General features: G+C 38.5%; 1 protein-coding gene across 7 annotated transcripts in view; it reads left to right on the forward strand.

Annotated features, from left to right (window-relative positions):
* Positions 1-18179, forward strand: part of FRMPD4 (FERM and PDZ domain containing 4) — a 309704-nt gene that overhangs the window by 276048 nt on the left and 15477 nt on the right. For all 7 annotated transcript variants that reach the window (XM_061364429.1, XM_061364430.1, XM_061364425.1 and 4 more), the window contains 4 exons: positions 1750-1795; positions 11567-11671; positions 12905-13012; positions 16091-16222. In XM_061364429.1, the coding sequence (XP_061220413.1) occupies positions 1750-1795; positions 11567-11671; positions 12905-13012; positions 16091-16222 (391 nt within the window). The remainder of the gene's footprint in view (positions 1-1749; positions 1796-11566; positions 11672-12904; positions 13013-16090; positions 16223-18179) is intronic.

An 18179-nucleotide genomic window follows, 5' to 3' on the forward strand; every position in this document is an offset into this window, starting at 1 on the left:
AAGTGAATTATGTTTCTTATCATGCATTTCTGATTCCCAAAAATGTGGTAGGTAGAATAGAAAAACAGTAGAGGGAATCCTGTTGTTAGCCAAAATAGGCTGTATTTTTCACAAAACTATAAATTATAAACTCTTCAAGAATAATAGTGGAGAATAATAAATAAAGACTAATTGTGGAGATTTCCAAAACTGTATCTTACAGACCTTAAAAATGAACTGTAAATTTTCAGAAATATGAGCGATGTGGATAAAGGCTGTTACATGATTGAATAAATAATTTCTGGAGTTTAGCTTTGGAACGTGCTTTATTGAAATGAGGAATAATAGTAAGAAATTCCTTAAAGTAGTTATAATGATATCAAAAGGGGATAAATTTATACTGGTTTTTGGCAGGATATTTAATTTTCACCACATGTAGAGCCTCTTTTTTTTTTTTTTTGACTTTTGAACTTAATTTTATTTCTGTTATTCCAAGCACAGATAATCAACCAAAGCCTTCAATCCCTCCTTTTGAAAACTCTTTTATTTTTTATTTTGAATATTTTTGAATACTCTTTTATTGTAATGATATAAGTATTTAATAAGAGGAGTAAAAATTGAAGCTTAACAGATTCTTTTTTAGTTAAGAGATACTTGGTCACACCTTGTCCCTTGCATGATTCATGGCTTTATCAGTGGTGTGAATATGCATACAAGGTGACAGTGTATGAAACCAGTACAGTGTGATTTAGTTAGTTCTGCTGAACAGGTCAGGCATGCCACATCAGTTGCACTTCACCTAGCCAGGGAATAAATCACATCAATAAGCAATTAATTGGGTTTGAAAGTAGTAAAACCAACAGAAAATCAACTCCATCTCAACAAAATGGCAACTGGCCTTTTCTTAGCTAATCTTGCCCTCAGCAACCATCTGACCAACAATGTAATAAGAGATATTGACTCTGACTTTTCTTCCTTCTTCTGCTACTTTAGCCTTACTTATCCACCCCCACAAACTGCCCACCAGTAGTCAAAATAATATACATTTGTTATTTGTCTAGACAAATTGATCATATCAAGATTCCTAATAATTTATTCTCTTTATCCTGTAAATCAGCTGGGGACTTTTAGCACTGCTTATAGGTTTTCCATACTGGTTTCATCCTGAAGAAGAGCTGTTCAATTAAAAAAAAAAAAATATCTTTCATTAGCTGTCTTGTAAAAACAAAAATTTTGGTTGGTGTATTCACCAAATATTAAACTTTTATGAAGGTGCACTAGAGAAGAAAGGGGGGCTAAATTTTGTCATCATTTTCATTCTGAGAACACTGCTGTCTTGATATAAATTTGGCATTAAGTGTACAAAAGCTAAATGGTATAAAATTTGACTTGCATTTGTAAAGTAGGTGAAAGAAGTTTGTACTGTAGAGATGTTGAACTGATAGGATTAATCAAATGTTATTCCATTCTTTCCATTCTTGCTGGAGAAAACCGTTATTTCAGCATAGCATTCTCACTAATGAAGCAAATATTTCATAATATAAACCATAAAGTTAAGTCAAATCAATGTTTCAGAATGGGAAAAACTTGGGTTTTAACATTCATTGTTATTTTGGCATATTACTAATCTCTGCAATTCTCTGCTGTCAATGTAATAAACATTTTTCCGTATTACTGCAGTTTTCTTCATGAAAAAGAAGAGCTGGTTATCTGTAGTGAATAAAAGCATGAAATTTTACTTGATTTTACTTTTTTTTCTTCTTTTTATAGAAGCTGCAAAGAATCAATTCTCCTTACTGTTGTTCAACCTTACCCTGTAAGTATCGTCCGTGTTTTCTGAATTAGTTTCCTAGCAACATAGCAGTTTTTTTTCTTTCTTGCCTATATTCTGTCCGTGTCTCTGCATTATCTGTGCAATAAGAAGAAGTAAGTGAGATAAGGGCTGTGTCTCTTAAAGGTGATGGTTAGGACTGCATTACGGTGTCCTGTGCTAAAAAACTGCATTAGCAAGTTAAGTAATAACCATATCTTTAAGCTCATACCTGGAAGATAGGTAGAGCAGGACTCTCAGTTCTGCTTCAGTTTCTGTCCTGTTGCAGCTCCTGTTTTTTTCTTGAGTCTGCCTCAGTCCCACAGAGTTATGTGCCATATCAAACCAGCTGTACTTTAGGCAAAGGAGAGCTCTATCTGCATCTGCAGTGCAGGGTGTCTGGAGGTGGGGAGAGAGAAGATAGAGCCAGGCAATTGCATGAGGCTGTTATGAAGGGACTGGGAGAACTGCAGCTCATCTCGGAGATGGCTGATGTGACATGCCTTTGCACCTCACTCAGCAGTATGCATGAGTGGATTCCTGAACTGTTAGCTCAAACCCATCTTCCATGAAAAAGGAGGCAAGCCAAGATGGGGGCCAAAGCACCTCCCCCTCTTCCCATACACATTTCCATTCACAGTCATGCATACCTTGCAGGGTGCTGAGGGGCCTCAGCCATGCATCAGAAGTGATTTCAGATTCAACAAGTCCATTCAGCAACCTGTTGGTTAGCCTGACACACAACAGTTTTGATAAACAAGGGATAATTGCTTCCTCTTCACCCAAGAATAAGGAGTTGGTTTTGACACAAAGATGTGAAAATACGTCTATCCAGTGAAGCTGCCGAAATACGCATCTTGCAAATGCAACGTGGCCAGTGCTGTGTGGCTTAGCCTTTCTGCCTAGTTTAGAGGTGACCATGTAGTTGTGCTGGTTCTGTACCTTTTCTAAAAGCACAGCAACTAAATCATGAGGGAAAAGCACACATTCTGCAGCAAAATCAGGCAGGAGCTGCCATGCTACATTAAGACCACTGCCAAGAAAGTGAGCTGAGATCTGGTCAACCACCTTAAATGAAAATGCAGGCATTGTCTGACAAAGCAAAGAAACCTGTCTTTAAAGCTTGCCAGATTACAGGCAGTGGTTTTGATCACAGAGAATATATCACAGTATCATAGTATCACAGTAGGTTAGAGATTGGAAGGGACCTCAAAAGATCATCTAGTCCAATCCCCCTGCCGGAGCAGGAACACCTAGATAAGGTTACACAGGAACGTGTCCAGGCGGGTCTTGAATGTCTCCAAAGAAGGAGATTCCACAACCTCCCTGGGCAGCCTGTTCCAGTGTTCCGTCACCCTCACTGAGAAGAAGTTTCTTCTCAGGTTCAAGTGGAACCTCTTGTGCTCCAATTTGTACCCATTTCCCCTTGTCCTTTCATTGTTTGCCACTGAAAAGAGCCTGGCTCCATCCTCGTGACACTCCCCCTTTATATATTTATATACACTAATAAGGTCACCCCTCAATCTCCTCTTCTCCAAACTATAGAGACCCAGCTCCCTCAGTCTTTCCTCATAAGGGAGATGCTCCACTCCCTTAATCATCTTAGTTGCCCTGCGCTGGACTCTCTCCAGCAGGTCCCTGTCCTTTTTAAACTGAGGGGCCCAGAACTGGACACAATATTCCAGATGAGGTCTCACCAGGGCAGAGTAGAGGGGAAGGAGGACCTCTCTCGACCTACTAACCACCCCCCTTCTAATACAACCCAGGATGCCATTGGCCTTCTTGGCCACAAGGGCACAGTGTCGGCTCATGGTCACCCTGTCGTCCACCAGGACCCCCAGGTCCCTCTCCCCTACACTGCTCTCTAACAGGTCGTTCCCCAATCTATACTGGAACCTGGGGTTGTTCCTGCCCAGATGCAGGACTCTGCACTTTCCCTTGTTATATTTCATCAAGTTATTCCCCGCCCAGCTCTCCAGCCTGTCCAGGTCCCTCTGGATGGCAGCACAAATATATTTATATAATATTATATATCTATAATATTGGGGAAAAGAAATTCTAACACACTTGCCTTTTTTATACTGGTTGCCTTATTTCAGCTGTTGACAGGCTTCATTCTTTAAATGTCAGGTGGAGAAAGGGCACATGCGTTAGTATAGGTCCGCATAGCCCTTAAAAGTGTACAGAAGAGTGTACCTGTCTGTGTTGTTCACTGTACTGCTAGCATAAGAGCAAGCCTGGATGTACTGAACATAAAGGAAGCTGAAACCCAAATGAACTGTACTCTCCATGCTCAATGGGAGACCTTACAGCACAGGTGTGGCCCTCTTCCAGCTTTTGACCTGGAGAAGAAGGAAGGTCATAACCTGGTATCTTCTCAACTCTTTGGACCCAAGCCCTGATTGTTAGCTGACAAGGCAGAAACTGCTCCTCTCATGTAGCAGCAAAACCTTATACCAAAACTGACGTACCTCTACATGTCACTGAGCTAGGAATGGCAATGAAACACTGCTGTTGTGCCAGCCATTTGGGCCAATGTGTTTATTATATACGTGTACTTGTGTTGCCCCATTCTGGCATGTTGGTCAGAGACCTCTGCTCTACCGTGAGGGTGATGGACATTTTATCTCCCCGTAGGCATGAAGATTGTCTGCCCAGGAATGTCCACAGAGCAGTCAAAGGATATGATTGATGTATGCATATGAATGCTAGCTTTAATTTAGCCATTTTTATTCTGAAGTCAGGGATGAGCTCAGTTAGGTGAGCCTCAACTTCAAAACTGTTGCACCCTGTAGATCTCCTCTGGTTTGTGCAGTTATTGTCCCTACCTGTCCAGACCAAGGTCTTGCAGTTTTATGGCATCCTTCCCTTATCACTTTCAAGCCCAAGTTTTCCTGCAGTGGAAGTGAAGGCGTATATAGGAATGGGGAGCAGCTGGGATCCTGCCAGGGTGTGTGATTAAGTTGGAGGCCTGAAGCATTTTAGGGTCCCTCAGTTTATGCAAACCCTGGGCTCTGAAGTTTCCTGGGTTCTCCTGAGTTGCCTTGAATGTCTGGATCATGCTGGCCTGCATACTGCCACAACCTTACTGTCAGTAGTGCCTGAGCCAGTTAAGTGACATCCCACTCAGCTCTGCCATTCTCGGTGTTGCTGCACATCAGCTATGTAACTGTCCAGGTCTTCTGGCAAATACATTTTGTCTTATGCTTCGGAAGCAATGTTTATCTCTTCAAAGATTATGATGCACATGCGGTCTCTCCTTTTCTTTAATTTTGCCTCCTCCGTTTTTCCTGTTACTATTTTGCCAATAAAACTGGGAAGATGAAGTAGAAACCAGACAATGGAAAAGTAAGAGCTTTTAAACAGAATGAACTTCTTCCCCATTCTTGGCAGAAATACATGTTTACAAATATTTCATTGATCCCTTTTCTTGATGGTGAACTTTTTTCGTTCTGTCGTTGCATGAAAAGTATCTGCCAAGATGGATTACAAGAATGTTGCTTCTTAATTGTTTTTATTTGGGCTATTTAGAGTGTGCTTTGTTTTCAAGCTTTCAAATAACCATGATTTATGAGTGCAGGTGAATGTAGGCATAATCTAAATTTATAGTACTCTGTAGTTCACTTAGTACTACTTAAAAGCTTTGTGGATCAGTTTTGCTTAAGTGCATTCAGTTTTGTTTAATGCTTAAACTCATTAAAATTTAATTTTACTTAGGACTAAACCAAAGCATTAGGCTATTATTTTCTTCCTATCAATCTACAAATCTCTGCTAGGTTCATATCACCACTGCTCATAAGGAGGTCACTGAACAGCTAGAGTAGTTCAAGCAGTTCAGAGTTTTGATTTCTGGAAATAGACTATTTGATTATAATTTCTGACTATTTTGTTCTGTAAATGGACTATTATTCTGATTATTACCTTATTAAGTTTTAAGCATTACTCAAATCGAATAACTTGCTCGGTTTTAAAACTGCTCAGATTTTATGTGTAGAGATCATTTGATAGGTTGCTTTCACAATTAATCTATTAAGCTCTTTGGGTGTAGTTCAGACCCGACTGAGATCTATGTCAATTTAGCTGTGCATAAGTTCTGAAATGGAAAAAGGATAAGATCTTTTTCTGCTTTGAAAGAGATGCTTGTTGCTATAACAGTTATATGTCTGAGACAAAATGTTTGCAGAAAAACTACAATAAATAACACTTATTTATGGATTGTAATGATTGTGGCAACAATCTTATTGGGAGTCTCACAGTATTTTTCATGCTGCCTTGCCTTCTGGAGTGGTGTAATAGCAGCAGCTACCATATCTAGACTTGTGGTTGTAAAGAAGGATATAAAAAAGAAAGAGGGCTGTCACAAAGACTTCAAAATCTAAACTGAAAAAGACTACCAATGTGTAGCTTAAGAAATCATTTGGAAGTCAGACACGAGCATTTTGAACCAGATTATTTTTGATTGCTTGAAGATCTGAAGTTTCTGTCGAAATTACAGCTTTTTCTTTGAACGTGTATATTTTTTACAGTCATCCTGAGGACCTTTTCAACTGTGTAACTTCCACATCAGCTTTTTGGCATGGCCAGTTCTATACATAGCTTTAATCCTACACAGGATATGATTATGGTGTGGTTAATGACAAACCTGCCATCACTGGGTTGCCTCCTGAAAGTGCTGGCTTGTCCATGGCCACTATTCAACTCATCTTTGCTGTTTGAAGCAGACTCTTCTCATGTCAGACCTGTGCTGTGCATCCTATCTTCTTCAATTTGTGTGTGGTGCAAATCCCAGTGAGCACTGCTGCTCCTGAGCTTTCTGACTGGAGGCCTAAGAGGGCTCTATGCATTTTTCAGCAGAAAGACTGTGAGAAAATTCTGTGTGAACTTCCATGTTAATTGTTTTAGTAAAATGGAAAAGAGCCCCTCTGCCCTTCACCCTGTCCACCTTTTTTTCCTTGTAGTTCTCCCTTTCCTCCCCTCCTCTTCAGGGGCCATTAAGTCTCTTTTCCTTCTTCATTAGCCCTTTATCCCTTCTCAGGTACTTTATCATTCATATAGTGCTTCATGGTACTACTAGTCTGGGTTTGTATGGGGTGAAGATTCCCAAAGGTCCTCATCATTGCAGATCTGTAGGGCTAGAAATAGTATAGCATGTCTGATCTCTTGTACTTTTCTGCAATTGATTAAGAGCAGTAACCTGTGTATGAGAGGTAATCATGAATGTAAAGGAGTAATATGTGAGATTCTGGAGAAGCAGAATCCAAAAAGTCTAGTGGAGGGGGTTTTATGGAGTACCTCCACGTTTAATAAACAGATAGCCCAGGCCCATCTAGTCACAAGATGGGCTGCAATGGCTGCATGTTCCATAGTGTCTGAAGCTGACCTGTAATTTCACTTATGGTTTTGAGGCAAGCAAACCAGGCTGTCATTGACTATAGTTGAAATGGATTGGATTTTCTCAGTGACTACATTAAAGTAAGGTTTTGCTGCTCCCCATCTTACAGCTACATGCTATGCACATATGTAACAAATCATCAGCCTGTGGTAACCATCTAAAAATAGTAACATATAAATAATGCAAATAGTAAAATACAATTGTCTATTGTAAGTCATCAGCTTTTAAGACAGAACTGAAATCTACCGCTATTTCAGCAATGAAATTTGTGCCAAGAATTCAACAAAGAAATGCTCCTGATGATGACCTGTCAGTGCCCTATGGTTATTATGAGTTACTGCACAGTAAAACTTCTCCATATTATTTCTTCTGTGTCCCTATTTGCTCTTCTACAATGCTCTTGCAAGTCAGTGTAGCTGTTTCAGCCTCTGTCACACCTATGAATGGCAGCATTTAGTTTGCCTTTGGGCATTATGTACTGTTACACTTAATAAATTTAATTCTTCCTCTGATTCATGTTTTATTTGCTTGCTAAATTTTGTCTCATGTAATTGCCTTCAGGGGTGGACCAAAAAGTGAACACATTTTTGCATTCATGCAATTTTTCCCTTATTTCCTAACATAATATTTCATATTAAACTGATGTCTGATTTTAAGTAACAGCTTAAAATTGATTGCACATGTACAATCTGTGACTATTTAAAACTGTGGTATATCTGTCTGATTTTTACATTTATTGTCACAGAGTAGGTTTTCTTTTCACCTTATGATTGTGCCACACTGCTGTCTCATTTAATTTCTTTATAGTAGCTTAGTCCTACACTAATGCTCTTCTAAATGCTGAATCCTTTTTCTTGAGCATGAGTAAAGGTTTTGTTGTTACAGCACCCCTGATGGCAAGAGCACTCAAAGGGGCTTTTACCCCTTTCTGTCAAAATCTAGAATAATGTTTCTAAGATCTATCAAAAAATGACCTGCTGTAATGCTGCTGACAAAAGTGGGATCTAATTTTGAAAAGTCCAGAAAAATGAGAAAAATACAGCATTTCTCATGTTTTGACCCTGCTGATGGGATGCCCATTGACTGCAGTCTCTAGTAAGTAGGGTTCAAAGGACAGTCTCAGTATTCAGTATGATTTCCTCCAAGCAAACATCTATGCAATACTTCATTTTTCTTGTTAGCAGTTTCCCCAGGTAGTGTTCAAATTATCAAATGAATTTTTACTGAATTCTCTGTAAACATTAGTAAAGAACCTGATAAATTTCAACTTTTAACAGGAAACAGTGCTTAGGTCACACAGTGTGAAGTTTGTGGGGTTTTGAAATAACTCTGCTCCTTTTTAAAATGTGTCTCCTCGTTTTGCAACAGTCACTCTAATTAAGCTGTTTTTATCTGTGACAACGCAAATACTTTACTTGCAGTGAAAAATGTTCTACATCAGTGTAAACACCTCCTGCTTAAGGTCATTAACTAAGGCTTCCATTTGGCTAAAAGACAGAATACCAGAAACAAATGAATCTGGCACTCTGAGGATTGTTAATTGCTAGTATTTTTCGCCTACGAACCTGAAGACATTAAAATAGAGTAGAGCAGCATATCATCTTGCTGCTGCTTTGTTAGAAAAGTAAGTTTAAACATTCAAACCCAACTGTTTTTCCTAGGTATTTTTCACACTCTTTTGAAACACTTCCTTTCTTAATGAGAAAATGTCAAGCGCCAAGTTGATGCAGAGGTAGGGGCAATGATACTGTGCAGTTAAGTGCAAAAGCTGTGCTACTACTCAAGCGTCTAACCAGTAGGGAATGTTCCCCCAAATACCTGGCACAGCTGTTCCACTTTTTCTTACACCCCTGCTTCATAGTTTGAAGCTTTTTAGAATGCAGTCTGCTTCCAGGCTCATCCAGGGTCAGAGTCCTAACCACATTGCCACAGCAGGCATGGGAAGGGAGGGAAGCCCCATGTTTTGTGCCAGATCATGGTGCGCTTCCTTGGCTATGCAATGTGTACATTAAACTCCGTGTCCCAGTGGGATTCTTGGGAACTCATGTATATTCAAGTCATTCAATTGTGTTGGGCTCTGCTATCACATTTTTGGAGTAACATAAGTGTTTATGCCCTCCACAGGTGACTTTTGAGGTGTAGAAAGAAAAAGAGAGAGGTTATAGAGAGGTTTTAGAGCACAACAGAGCCATGCAACAGTTTGCCAGTTTTGCTGTATGGGAAGAACCTTGTCAGAATCTGGAAAAAAATTTGGCAGCCTGTCTGTAAAGAGAGGCCAGACTGGTGACTCATTGGCAATCATGGAATAGGAGTGAACTGTAAAAAGCCTCTTCCAACAAGAAGAGTAAATGAAAGCCACCCTTTTCCCCTTTCTCCTTGCAAGGGAGAGGAAGTAGCCTACTGCTATAGCTGTGCTGACCTGTGGCAGTGGGAATCAACATGTTGTGAGGTCACATTATTTGCATGTCATATATACTATCCCACTTGCACACAGCAGAAAGGGACTATGTAGGGAGGAATATTAGAAAAGGCATTTGTAGAATTGTCATATTAATCATACTAGTATGGTATACTGTGCCTCTCTAGGCATTCATCTTTAGTACAATATGTAAGCATGCTTCTTCAGTGTTTCCATGTTGTCCCTTCTTGCTGAAGAAGCATTTTGGGTCCCCAATGCTGAGGCACCAACTTTACTTTTTTTTATCATTTTTTCTTTGTTTTTGGTGTTTCTTTCAAATCTGTGTTTTTCAGCACTGGCTTTGGAAGCTGAGCTTGGTTTGATCATGGTATTGAATTTTCTGTCATTTACTCTTACTGATTAAAAAGATGTATGGTCATAGCTGCTAGAGAAGAGGTAAAAAACGAACTGTAAAAGTGAAGCATTTATTTTTATTTCTTGGTTCTATTTTGTGCTCCAGGAATTATTGGATGGCTCTGATATTTCCTGGGAGAATGTGGCATCTTTCATTCCCTGTTCACTGGTTGATACTGAGCCTATGGTAACAGTTACCATGTTTTTGATGTGATAATAAATCACTGGATACAGAAATAAGCTAGAGACTTCTTCCTGCTAGTTACTAGAAAAAGGTTTCTTCATCACAAAAAAAAAAATAAATATATAACCTTTAAGGCAGTTTCAGAAATGACAAGAGCACGTGGCTTTGGACTACTTCATCACTCCTGCAGATCGTTAGTTGAGTCAAAACTTGAGTGATGGTGACAAGAGTTTCTGTGTTTACAAGCTGTCATGCTGCATTGCTAATAAGAGATTATTCCTGGATCATCATAACTGATGTCTGCATTTATTTCTCAGTGGCAAACCAACATGCATTAGTCTTTTCAGTATTCAAAACTGGTAAGGCCACTTCTTGGGAGTTAGAATACGATTCTGAAGATCTTAAGTCACATTATACCAAAACAATGGACCAAAACGTGGCTCAAAAAGCCCACTGATTTTCAGCCACAGCGAGGATTTCTTCCATTGCCCATTATCCTGGTTATGGAGTTAAGCAATGCCAGAAGCACTGTGTTTGTAACTGACTTGAAAATAAAACTGCCTTGCTTCTGCTGCCGAAAATGGAAATCCCACTGATGATGAATATCAAATTTGTTGCTAAAAAGAGGTTGCTAGTCAGACTCCTCAAATAGAGAGATAATTTTTTTTCCAAGGGCTGAACACTTGATCACAGGTGAGTCCATTGAATAATGTAGTAGGCAAAAGTCAGTTGGGTCCCAGAAGAAAACTAGGAACATTTACAGACTTCTAATTCATGAAGTCCCACAAAGTGTCTAACCTATTGAAGGCAAGCCTTGCAGAGGATGTATGAAGGGGGTATGTTCAGTGGAAACTTGCTGGCATGATGCACATGCCTTTTCGTGCTTCTAACCTGTGGTTTCAAGCGAGTTAAAATAGTGAGAATGCCACTGCACTTGGAGAACTCTCAGACACTTCTTTGGCAAAAGCTCTGCGTGTGTCTATATCTAGTGGATCATGGATTATGCAAAAATTATCCATTCAGTGTTTGAAGGGTCACTGGCTGGTCACTGGTCATTGTCTGTTCATACAAACAGTTTGGTTAAGAGCAGTCACTGGGGAAGCACTGCAAGGACTTTGTACGTACACTGAGAGCCCTTCTCATTACTCCAGTCTGACAGTGGGGTAACTTTCAGTATGTGCAGTATGGATCAGTGATTCCTTATATGTATATACATATGTATTGTCTCTGGAAGCATTATGGTTTGACTGTATTTCCATTCTTCAGTATGCAGTGCTGCTGTGTACACGGAGCTGCCAGTGTGTGAGAAAGAGGGAAATAACTAAAAAAGGAAAGAAAGGTTTGAACTTGAAAGTATGTGATATGTTTTGTCATCATTTTCCCTTCCAGTCTCCTAAATCAGCTTTTATTAGTGCTGCAAAAAAGGCAAGATTGAAGTCCAATCCTGTCAAAGTGCGCTTCTCAGAAGAAGTAATTATCAATGGCCAGGTGTCGGTGAGTATTCAACTATTTAAACTGAGGAAGGACTGAGCATTTCATCCAAAGATACACCTCAAGACTGTAAAGCAAGGGAATTATATGGTACGACCAGTGGCTGTAGGCTTGCAAACAGAAGGAGTTTTCTGTTTCAGAAGTTTCCATAAGATGTGTTTTTAAAGTCCCCTGAGCCCATAATATTGTGAAAAAAATTGTCCCTTCTTAATATAAAATTAAAATGCTAGTGAATGTATTTTGTGGTGATAGCACATGTACGTCTGTGTTTATAGTCTTGATAACATTTGCTTGGGTTTGTTTTTTTTTTGAGAGTAATTTTGTAGTGGGAAAACCCATAAACTCAAAAGAAGTAGCACGTCAGGAAAACAGCCTAACATTACCTTACCGACCTATTTAAAATTAGTTTTTATCTATTTGAACTTGCTTTTTCCCTTCCTCAGGCAAACTCAACCTTCCTCTGAGAGGCACTGAACTCCTGGCTCCTTTTCATAATTTGCCAGAACACCGTTCCACACCGATGTCTTTATCCAACTCTCTTCAAAACATAAATTGATACTGCATTTTGTTAAAAGCAATAAAGCAATTTCTGCTTTAAAAACAAAACAAAACAAACCCAAAAAAGCCCAACAAACAAGCAAGAAAGCTTTATTTTCCTTCCTTTTACTGATTTATTTTATTATCCTGGTTATGAATTGTCATAATTAAGTACAATGTTATATATTGCTCTTCTTAAATGATGACAGGTATTTAATATCCATTATTATTTATATATAATATCCATAAATAGCATTTAATATCCATCTGTAAAGAGAATGTAAAATATCTTGATTGTAATTCGTAATAATGGATCTGCAGTTCCTGTTTTGTAGATTGATGACACTAAATTGCTCACAATGTTCAGAGAAGCAGTAATCTGTTTTTCTGTTTTATTTTAAATGCTTCAGAGGTAGCATTTATTGTCAATGAGCTAGAGCTTAGGGAAAGAAAATAATCAAAACCAGACATAAAATGCATGTGAATAGCTATACTTTTTTCCAGGAAAGAGATCTATAAAGTACACCTGTAATGAGCATAGGTAGACACTTGCAGGACAGTGCTAACTCGGCTTTCAATTTGAGCCAACAAACACCTTTTCAGTTGTTACCTATTCATCTGAATTATGTCATTTTTTTATAGAACGTTTAGATTTCCCTTGTTATGTGTTGTAATCTGATTCACTGGTTTGCTTGGCAGGAAACAGTTAAGGACAATTCACTTCTTTTCATGCCAAATGTTCTGAAGGTGTACCTTGAAAATGGACAAACCAAATCTTTCCGTTTTGACTGCAGCACTTCCATAAAGGTAGGCTAGATATACCTTGGTGTGCAATGCCGAGAATACCAGTTAACTCTTCTCAAGACCTTCAGTAATTATAATTTACTTGGAATGCTTTAAGAACAACATTATTAGTGTATTCATGCGGCTGGACTCGTAGTTCAGAAATAATGAGGGTTTGGTCCATTTCTCTGCTCCTAAAAACATAGTATTGTCAATTAAGAAGTAGAAGTGATCATTTTAATGTGCCTGGAATGCAATTAAAATTGTGTGGTTCTATCGTTTTGATATGCTGTCAAGTACTAGCATGATTTGTCAGCAAAAGTCAGGAACTAAGAAGATTAAGATGTTGGTTGCTAATTAAATATCATCTGGTTTGTCATCCAGTGAACTTGGGATGGGATATTACAGGGTTATGCTGGTGATAAATTGCTAGTCTCAGTGTAATGCCCTCTGTGCTTTCCATAGCCCATTTCACATACAAAAATAAAAAGGCTAAGGCCTGGCACACAAGTGAGGCTGCTAGGGAGTGTCTGTGGTGCTATTCCTTGTAGTTGCCTAAACTAGAGACTTTATTGGTGTCTGTATGTGCCTTGAAGCATTAACCAGCACAAGTAGTGCTGTTGGGCATGCTCCTAGTCTCTCAAGCATTTTTGTTTGGGTGAGCTATTTTTAACAAAGATTGGTTATTAAATCTAGTTCACTGCCCAGTAGCATGCATGCTTGGGACACTGAGACAAAAGAGGTGCATGGGTGGGAATGATCAGTGAAGGCTAGGGATGCAATTTCGAGCTGAACTGCCAGCTTTTGCTCTTTTTAGGGGATTGTAAAGCTATAAATATTTGAAGAAAGGCTGATTCTGTGCTCACTGTGGTTCAGCAGTATGCTCAATTGGTTAGCATAGCAAGCAGAGTGATTTAGTATGTTAAACAAGAGGAAATTTATTTCAGTCTCAAGGCAAAACAGATATTGAAGTTACATTTAAAAATGGGCTGCAATATCTGTTTATAATTCATATATATGGCTTAGGCATAAGTAGAGTGCAGGCAATGGATACAGGCTTCCATTCTACAGCCATGGGATACTGAATTCCTGAAGCCCATTTGATGATTTGGTTGGGTGAAGAAACAGGGGACATGATTCATGTGAATAGTGAGGTCTCCACACCCTCCTGAGGCCAATAAGCTCACCTTTCACTATTTTCTTTAATGGGCATAATAACAGCCAACCTGTCCTAGGACACTTTGCCTCCAAAGGGCAGTCATTGGCCGTTACACTACCTTAGTTTTCAGTAGTTCTGTCATGGGTGTGTTAGGTACTGTAAGACCATATGTTTGAAGTCATTTGTACAGATGCCCATGTGGGCTCAGTAGCCTAGGTGTATTGATGTTGTAAGCCTGCTTTGACCTTAGTCACTCTATTTGTAGGATTAATTTCTTTTGCGTCTAATTCAGGCAATTATATATCCTGTAGTCTGCACAGCTGTATATTACATATTCTTGCATGTTTGTGTGGGTAAATTCCTCACTGTGGATGGGCAGGTGTGGGAAGGTGTGCTTTTCTTAAACTGAGGTGAAGTAGATGTGCAGCAGTTGAGTCAAAGTAATTGCAGATTTTTTTCCACCCCTAGCAGTCCCGCAACTCACCACTTAACAAGGGTGCAATCAGTGCCTTACCAGCAGTCCTTGCTTTCCTTATTGCTGGGAGGTAGCACCAGGGCTGACTGAGTTATTGAACAAGAGTATAGGCTAGCAAAAAACACGGCAGCTAACCAAACATGGTGCCATCATTGGCCCCTCTTAAAAACTTACATGCAATATTATGCCTCTTCATGTTACTGTTATGCCTCTTGTCTTTGAGCATAGAGCATAAATAAAAGTAGATTTAATGCATAAACAATACATTCACCATTAGGCAGAATACTGTAATATTAGCCTCCATTATTCAGAGTGGTTTCTTGCAATACATTAGTCTTAAATTCTTTACATTGTACAGAGTTATTCCCATCCCCTCCATATATTTCTCATCCTTCCACCAATCTGGTATTGGTTTTCCATAAACAAACTGTAATTGATCAATCAATCTTCCTAAATTATGTTAAAACACTTGGATTACTATTCGTTATGATCTCTTAGTAAGTCCTATCCATCTGGGTACTTATGTATACCTAGAAATCTTTTGGATGGGTAAATATGCTTCAATCTTTTCACCAGCATAACGTGAAAATATTTTTAACTGATGGGTTATTATATATTTCATTTGCTTGCTACATTAACTGAACCAAGATATACTTTGCCAGAACATATTGTCTCTGCTTATATTTAATTTATAAAACTTTATATGAAAGTAGCATGGGGAATGGTTGGGTGGTTTTGTGAGACTGTTTAGCTGTTATTTTAGAAACAATTGTTCTTAAATTTTCAGTTCTTATTAAACATAATCCAATGTGGAAAAAAACCCTCTAATTAAAAGTCTCTGAAAATGGGGTTTATACTATAAATTAACATGGTCCCTGAATTTAGAGCTTTTGTTCTGCACAGTCATCGTCATTGACTTTTCTGTCAACATTTAAAATGCAAGAAGTAGACTCCAAGAAAAACCCTTGCCATAGAACAAATAAAGGACATTCTGGATTGGTTTGTTTTTTTTTGTTGGACATACACATGTTGTTTGTGCTGCTTGGTAGCCCTGCCCTAACTGAAGGTGAAGAGATTAGCGACAAGACTGTCTCTCCTTTGCTGATGGAAAGGTTTAATTTCCAAGGAGACAGAGAGATACGATTTAAAGCTACACAAGTATAATTTGCCTGATGAATGATGAACTGCACAGGAAGTTGCCTATACACAGCAACTCCATGTATATACTTCTCATGTGCATGTCTTATACCATCTCAGGGGTGTTTGAATATAAAGTCACTGATTTTTCACTGGGTAAATGTGTGTGATGTCCTGTGTATTTGTGCAGAGCATACAAAACGCGGCCATTTTCCCTTTAACATCTGGGCTTCCCCCCTGAGCTGGGTACATGCAGAGTGCATGGCAGTAAAGAACTGGGTCCCAACCACTTCATGAATTTAAGCACACTTATAAATCTTTTGTTAATTAGGATGTCATCTTAACACTCCAAGAAAAGCTTTCCATCAAATGTATTGAACATTTTTCCCTGATGCTGGAGCAGAGGATTGAAGGATCTGGGACAAAACTCCTTTTGCTGCATGAACAGGAGACTCTAACTCAGGTTTGTGTAATGACATGTGAAAGCAGATATTAATGAAATGTGTTAATCAGTATGTTATCCATCTTTTTCATTACTCAAGTGAGTTAACTTGAAGATTTATAGTTTGATGCAGTCTACCGAATAAGAATGGTATTCAGATGTAGTTGTAAGAATCAGGTTCTCACAGAAAACAAATATTTTTCTATTATATAGGCATCATATTTCATTGCTTCATTTGGCCATTAAAAAGATTATAAAAGATCAGAGGGAAAGCTATAAAAAAGTTATCAAGCCTTTTTCATACTGTATGTGGCCCAGCTAGTAAACATTCTCAACAGCTAGAAAACCCGTTATAATAACTCTGAGAACCACAGTCTGCCCAAATTCCTTTAAAAAATTATTTTGTTCTTTGCGTCCTACCTAATTATGTAGATGTATATCTGGTTGATAATACTTCTGTGTATCAGGAGTGTATCCTGATGTGTAATATTCCTGGGTGTAATACTCCTGATAAGCCAAGTTTGGCTTGTTTATACAGGGATACAATATGTCACTTCAGTGATGATGAATTTTGACCCACAAAATGGTGGTGTGACTTTCTTTCTTCTTCCTTAGATCAGGGAGGAGTGACTAGAGGTAAAGTTGCTTCAAGGTTCCCAGCAGAGGACCCTGATTTTAGCTGCATTGCATTTTGCCAAACTGTTTAGCCCAAGTTTTTCCATGATATTTCTATGTTTCAGTAGAACATTGGTATTTTTAAAATTTCACCTAAATTTTAAAAAAAAAAAAAAAAAAGAGAAATGGATTCTTAGATGGGGAAAAATTTTTAATATAAACAACAGGATTCCCTTGATCATATAATAAGTCTGTGTGGTAGTATGAAGGAGCTTAGTTTACCAGCTATCAGTCTTTCTAGCATTTTCTAACCTTTAAGCACTTGACTTTGCCATATTAACAAACATTCTTTTCTTGTGGATAGACCTAGTAATAATACCCAGAGTACTCAATACTAGCTCTCCTGGCCCAGCTGTCTCTCTTTGAAGTAATTGGTAAAATTCTCATTGAAATCAGAAGGATCAGTATAAAACGACACAGTGAGCTTTTGGAAATCCCATCTGGAGCTTTTATTTATACATACAGAGTATGCCTAGATACTTAGAAATAAGGTCACAGACAATGTGAGATAAATGTACTTTTAAAAATTGTTAAGACAGAGACTTTATTGGAGAATTTTAAAAGTAAAATTTTATCAATTAAATATGTTGATTATAAAGTACGCTAACTCTCAAATTGCATTAGCCTAATTAAATAAACTACAGTAATTCTGAGGGTGTCTTCTTCAAAGTTCCTCTAAAATCAGTGGTACCTTAATTTTCCATTATAATATTGCTGCTGACCATGACTTACAGTGGTGCTATTGGCTTGTTACCCTTTCATCTGATTATTCATTAGCTGTGTAGCGGTCCCCTGTTAACATATCCATATTGCCGTTTTAAATACTTGACAAAGCTTTGCTGACCAACAGGCAAAGCAGTCTTTTTAAACTTTTAATGTACTGGGAGAGATTTGTCTTGGCCAGAAGTCATGGGATAGATCTTAATCCAGAACAACCCAGGAAAAAGACCTGAAGACCTGATTTCTCTCAAATTCCCTGGTGGATTAAAACAAGAGAGAGAAAGTGAGAATAATAACTGCCAAGCTGTGCTTCACCTGTATTATCAGTCAGTCTGAGAAGTAAAATGTGACCTCTCCCTAGAAACTTTCTAGCCCTTCTTGTTTATGGATATTTTAGCCCTGCTGAAGCACAACTCAGTTTGTGTTTCACTTGGTTGATTTTCATTAAGGTCTGTTTTCTCTGTCCTTTCACTCTGGTTTTGAATGAGTGAACTGTGTTGCTTTGAGGATGAGTTGTATTGGGCAGTCATGCCTATGTGACTCTAAAAGTTTTTCCATAAGATTACATATATGATGTTCTTAC

Source organism: Neopsephotus bourkii, unplaced genomic scaffold (assembly GCF_033783945.1).
Source record: "Neopsephotus bourkii isolate Nb327-2 ecotype Australia unplaced genomic scaffold, CSIRO-AGI_Nbou_v1 NB_1234, whole genome shotgun sequence".
In the NCBI taxonomy this organism is placed as follows: Eukaryota; Metazoa; Chordata; class Aves; order Psittaciformes; family Psittacidae; genus Neopsephotus; species Neopsephotus bourkii.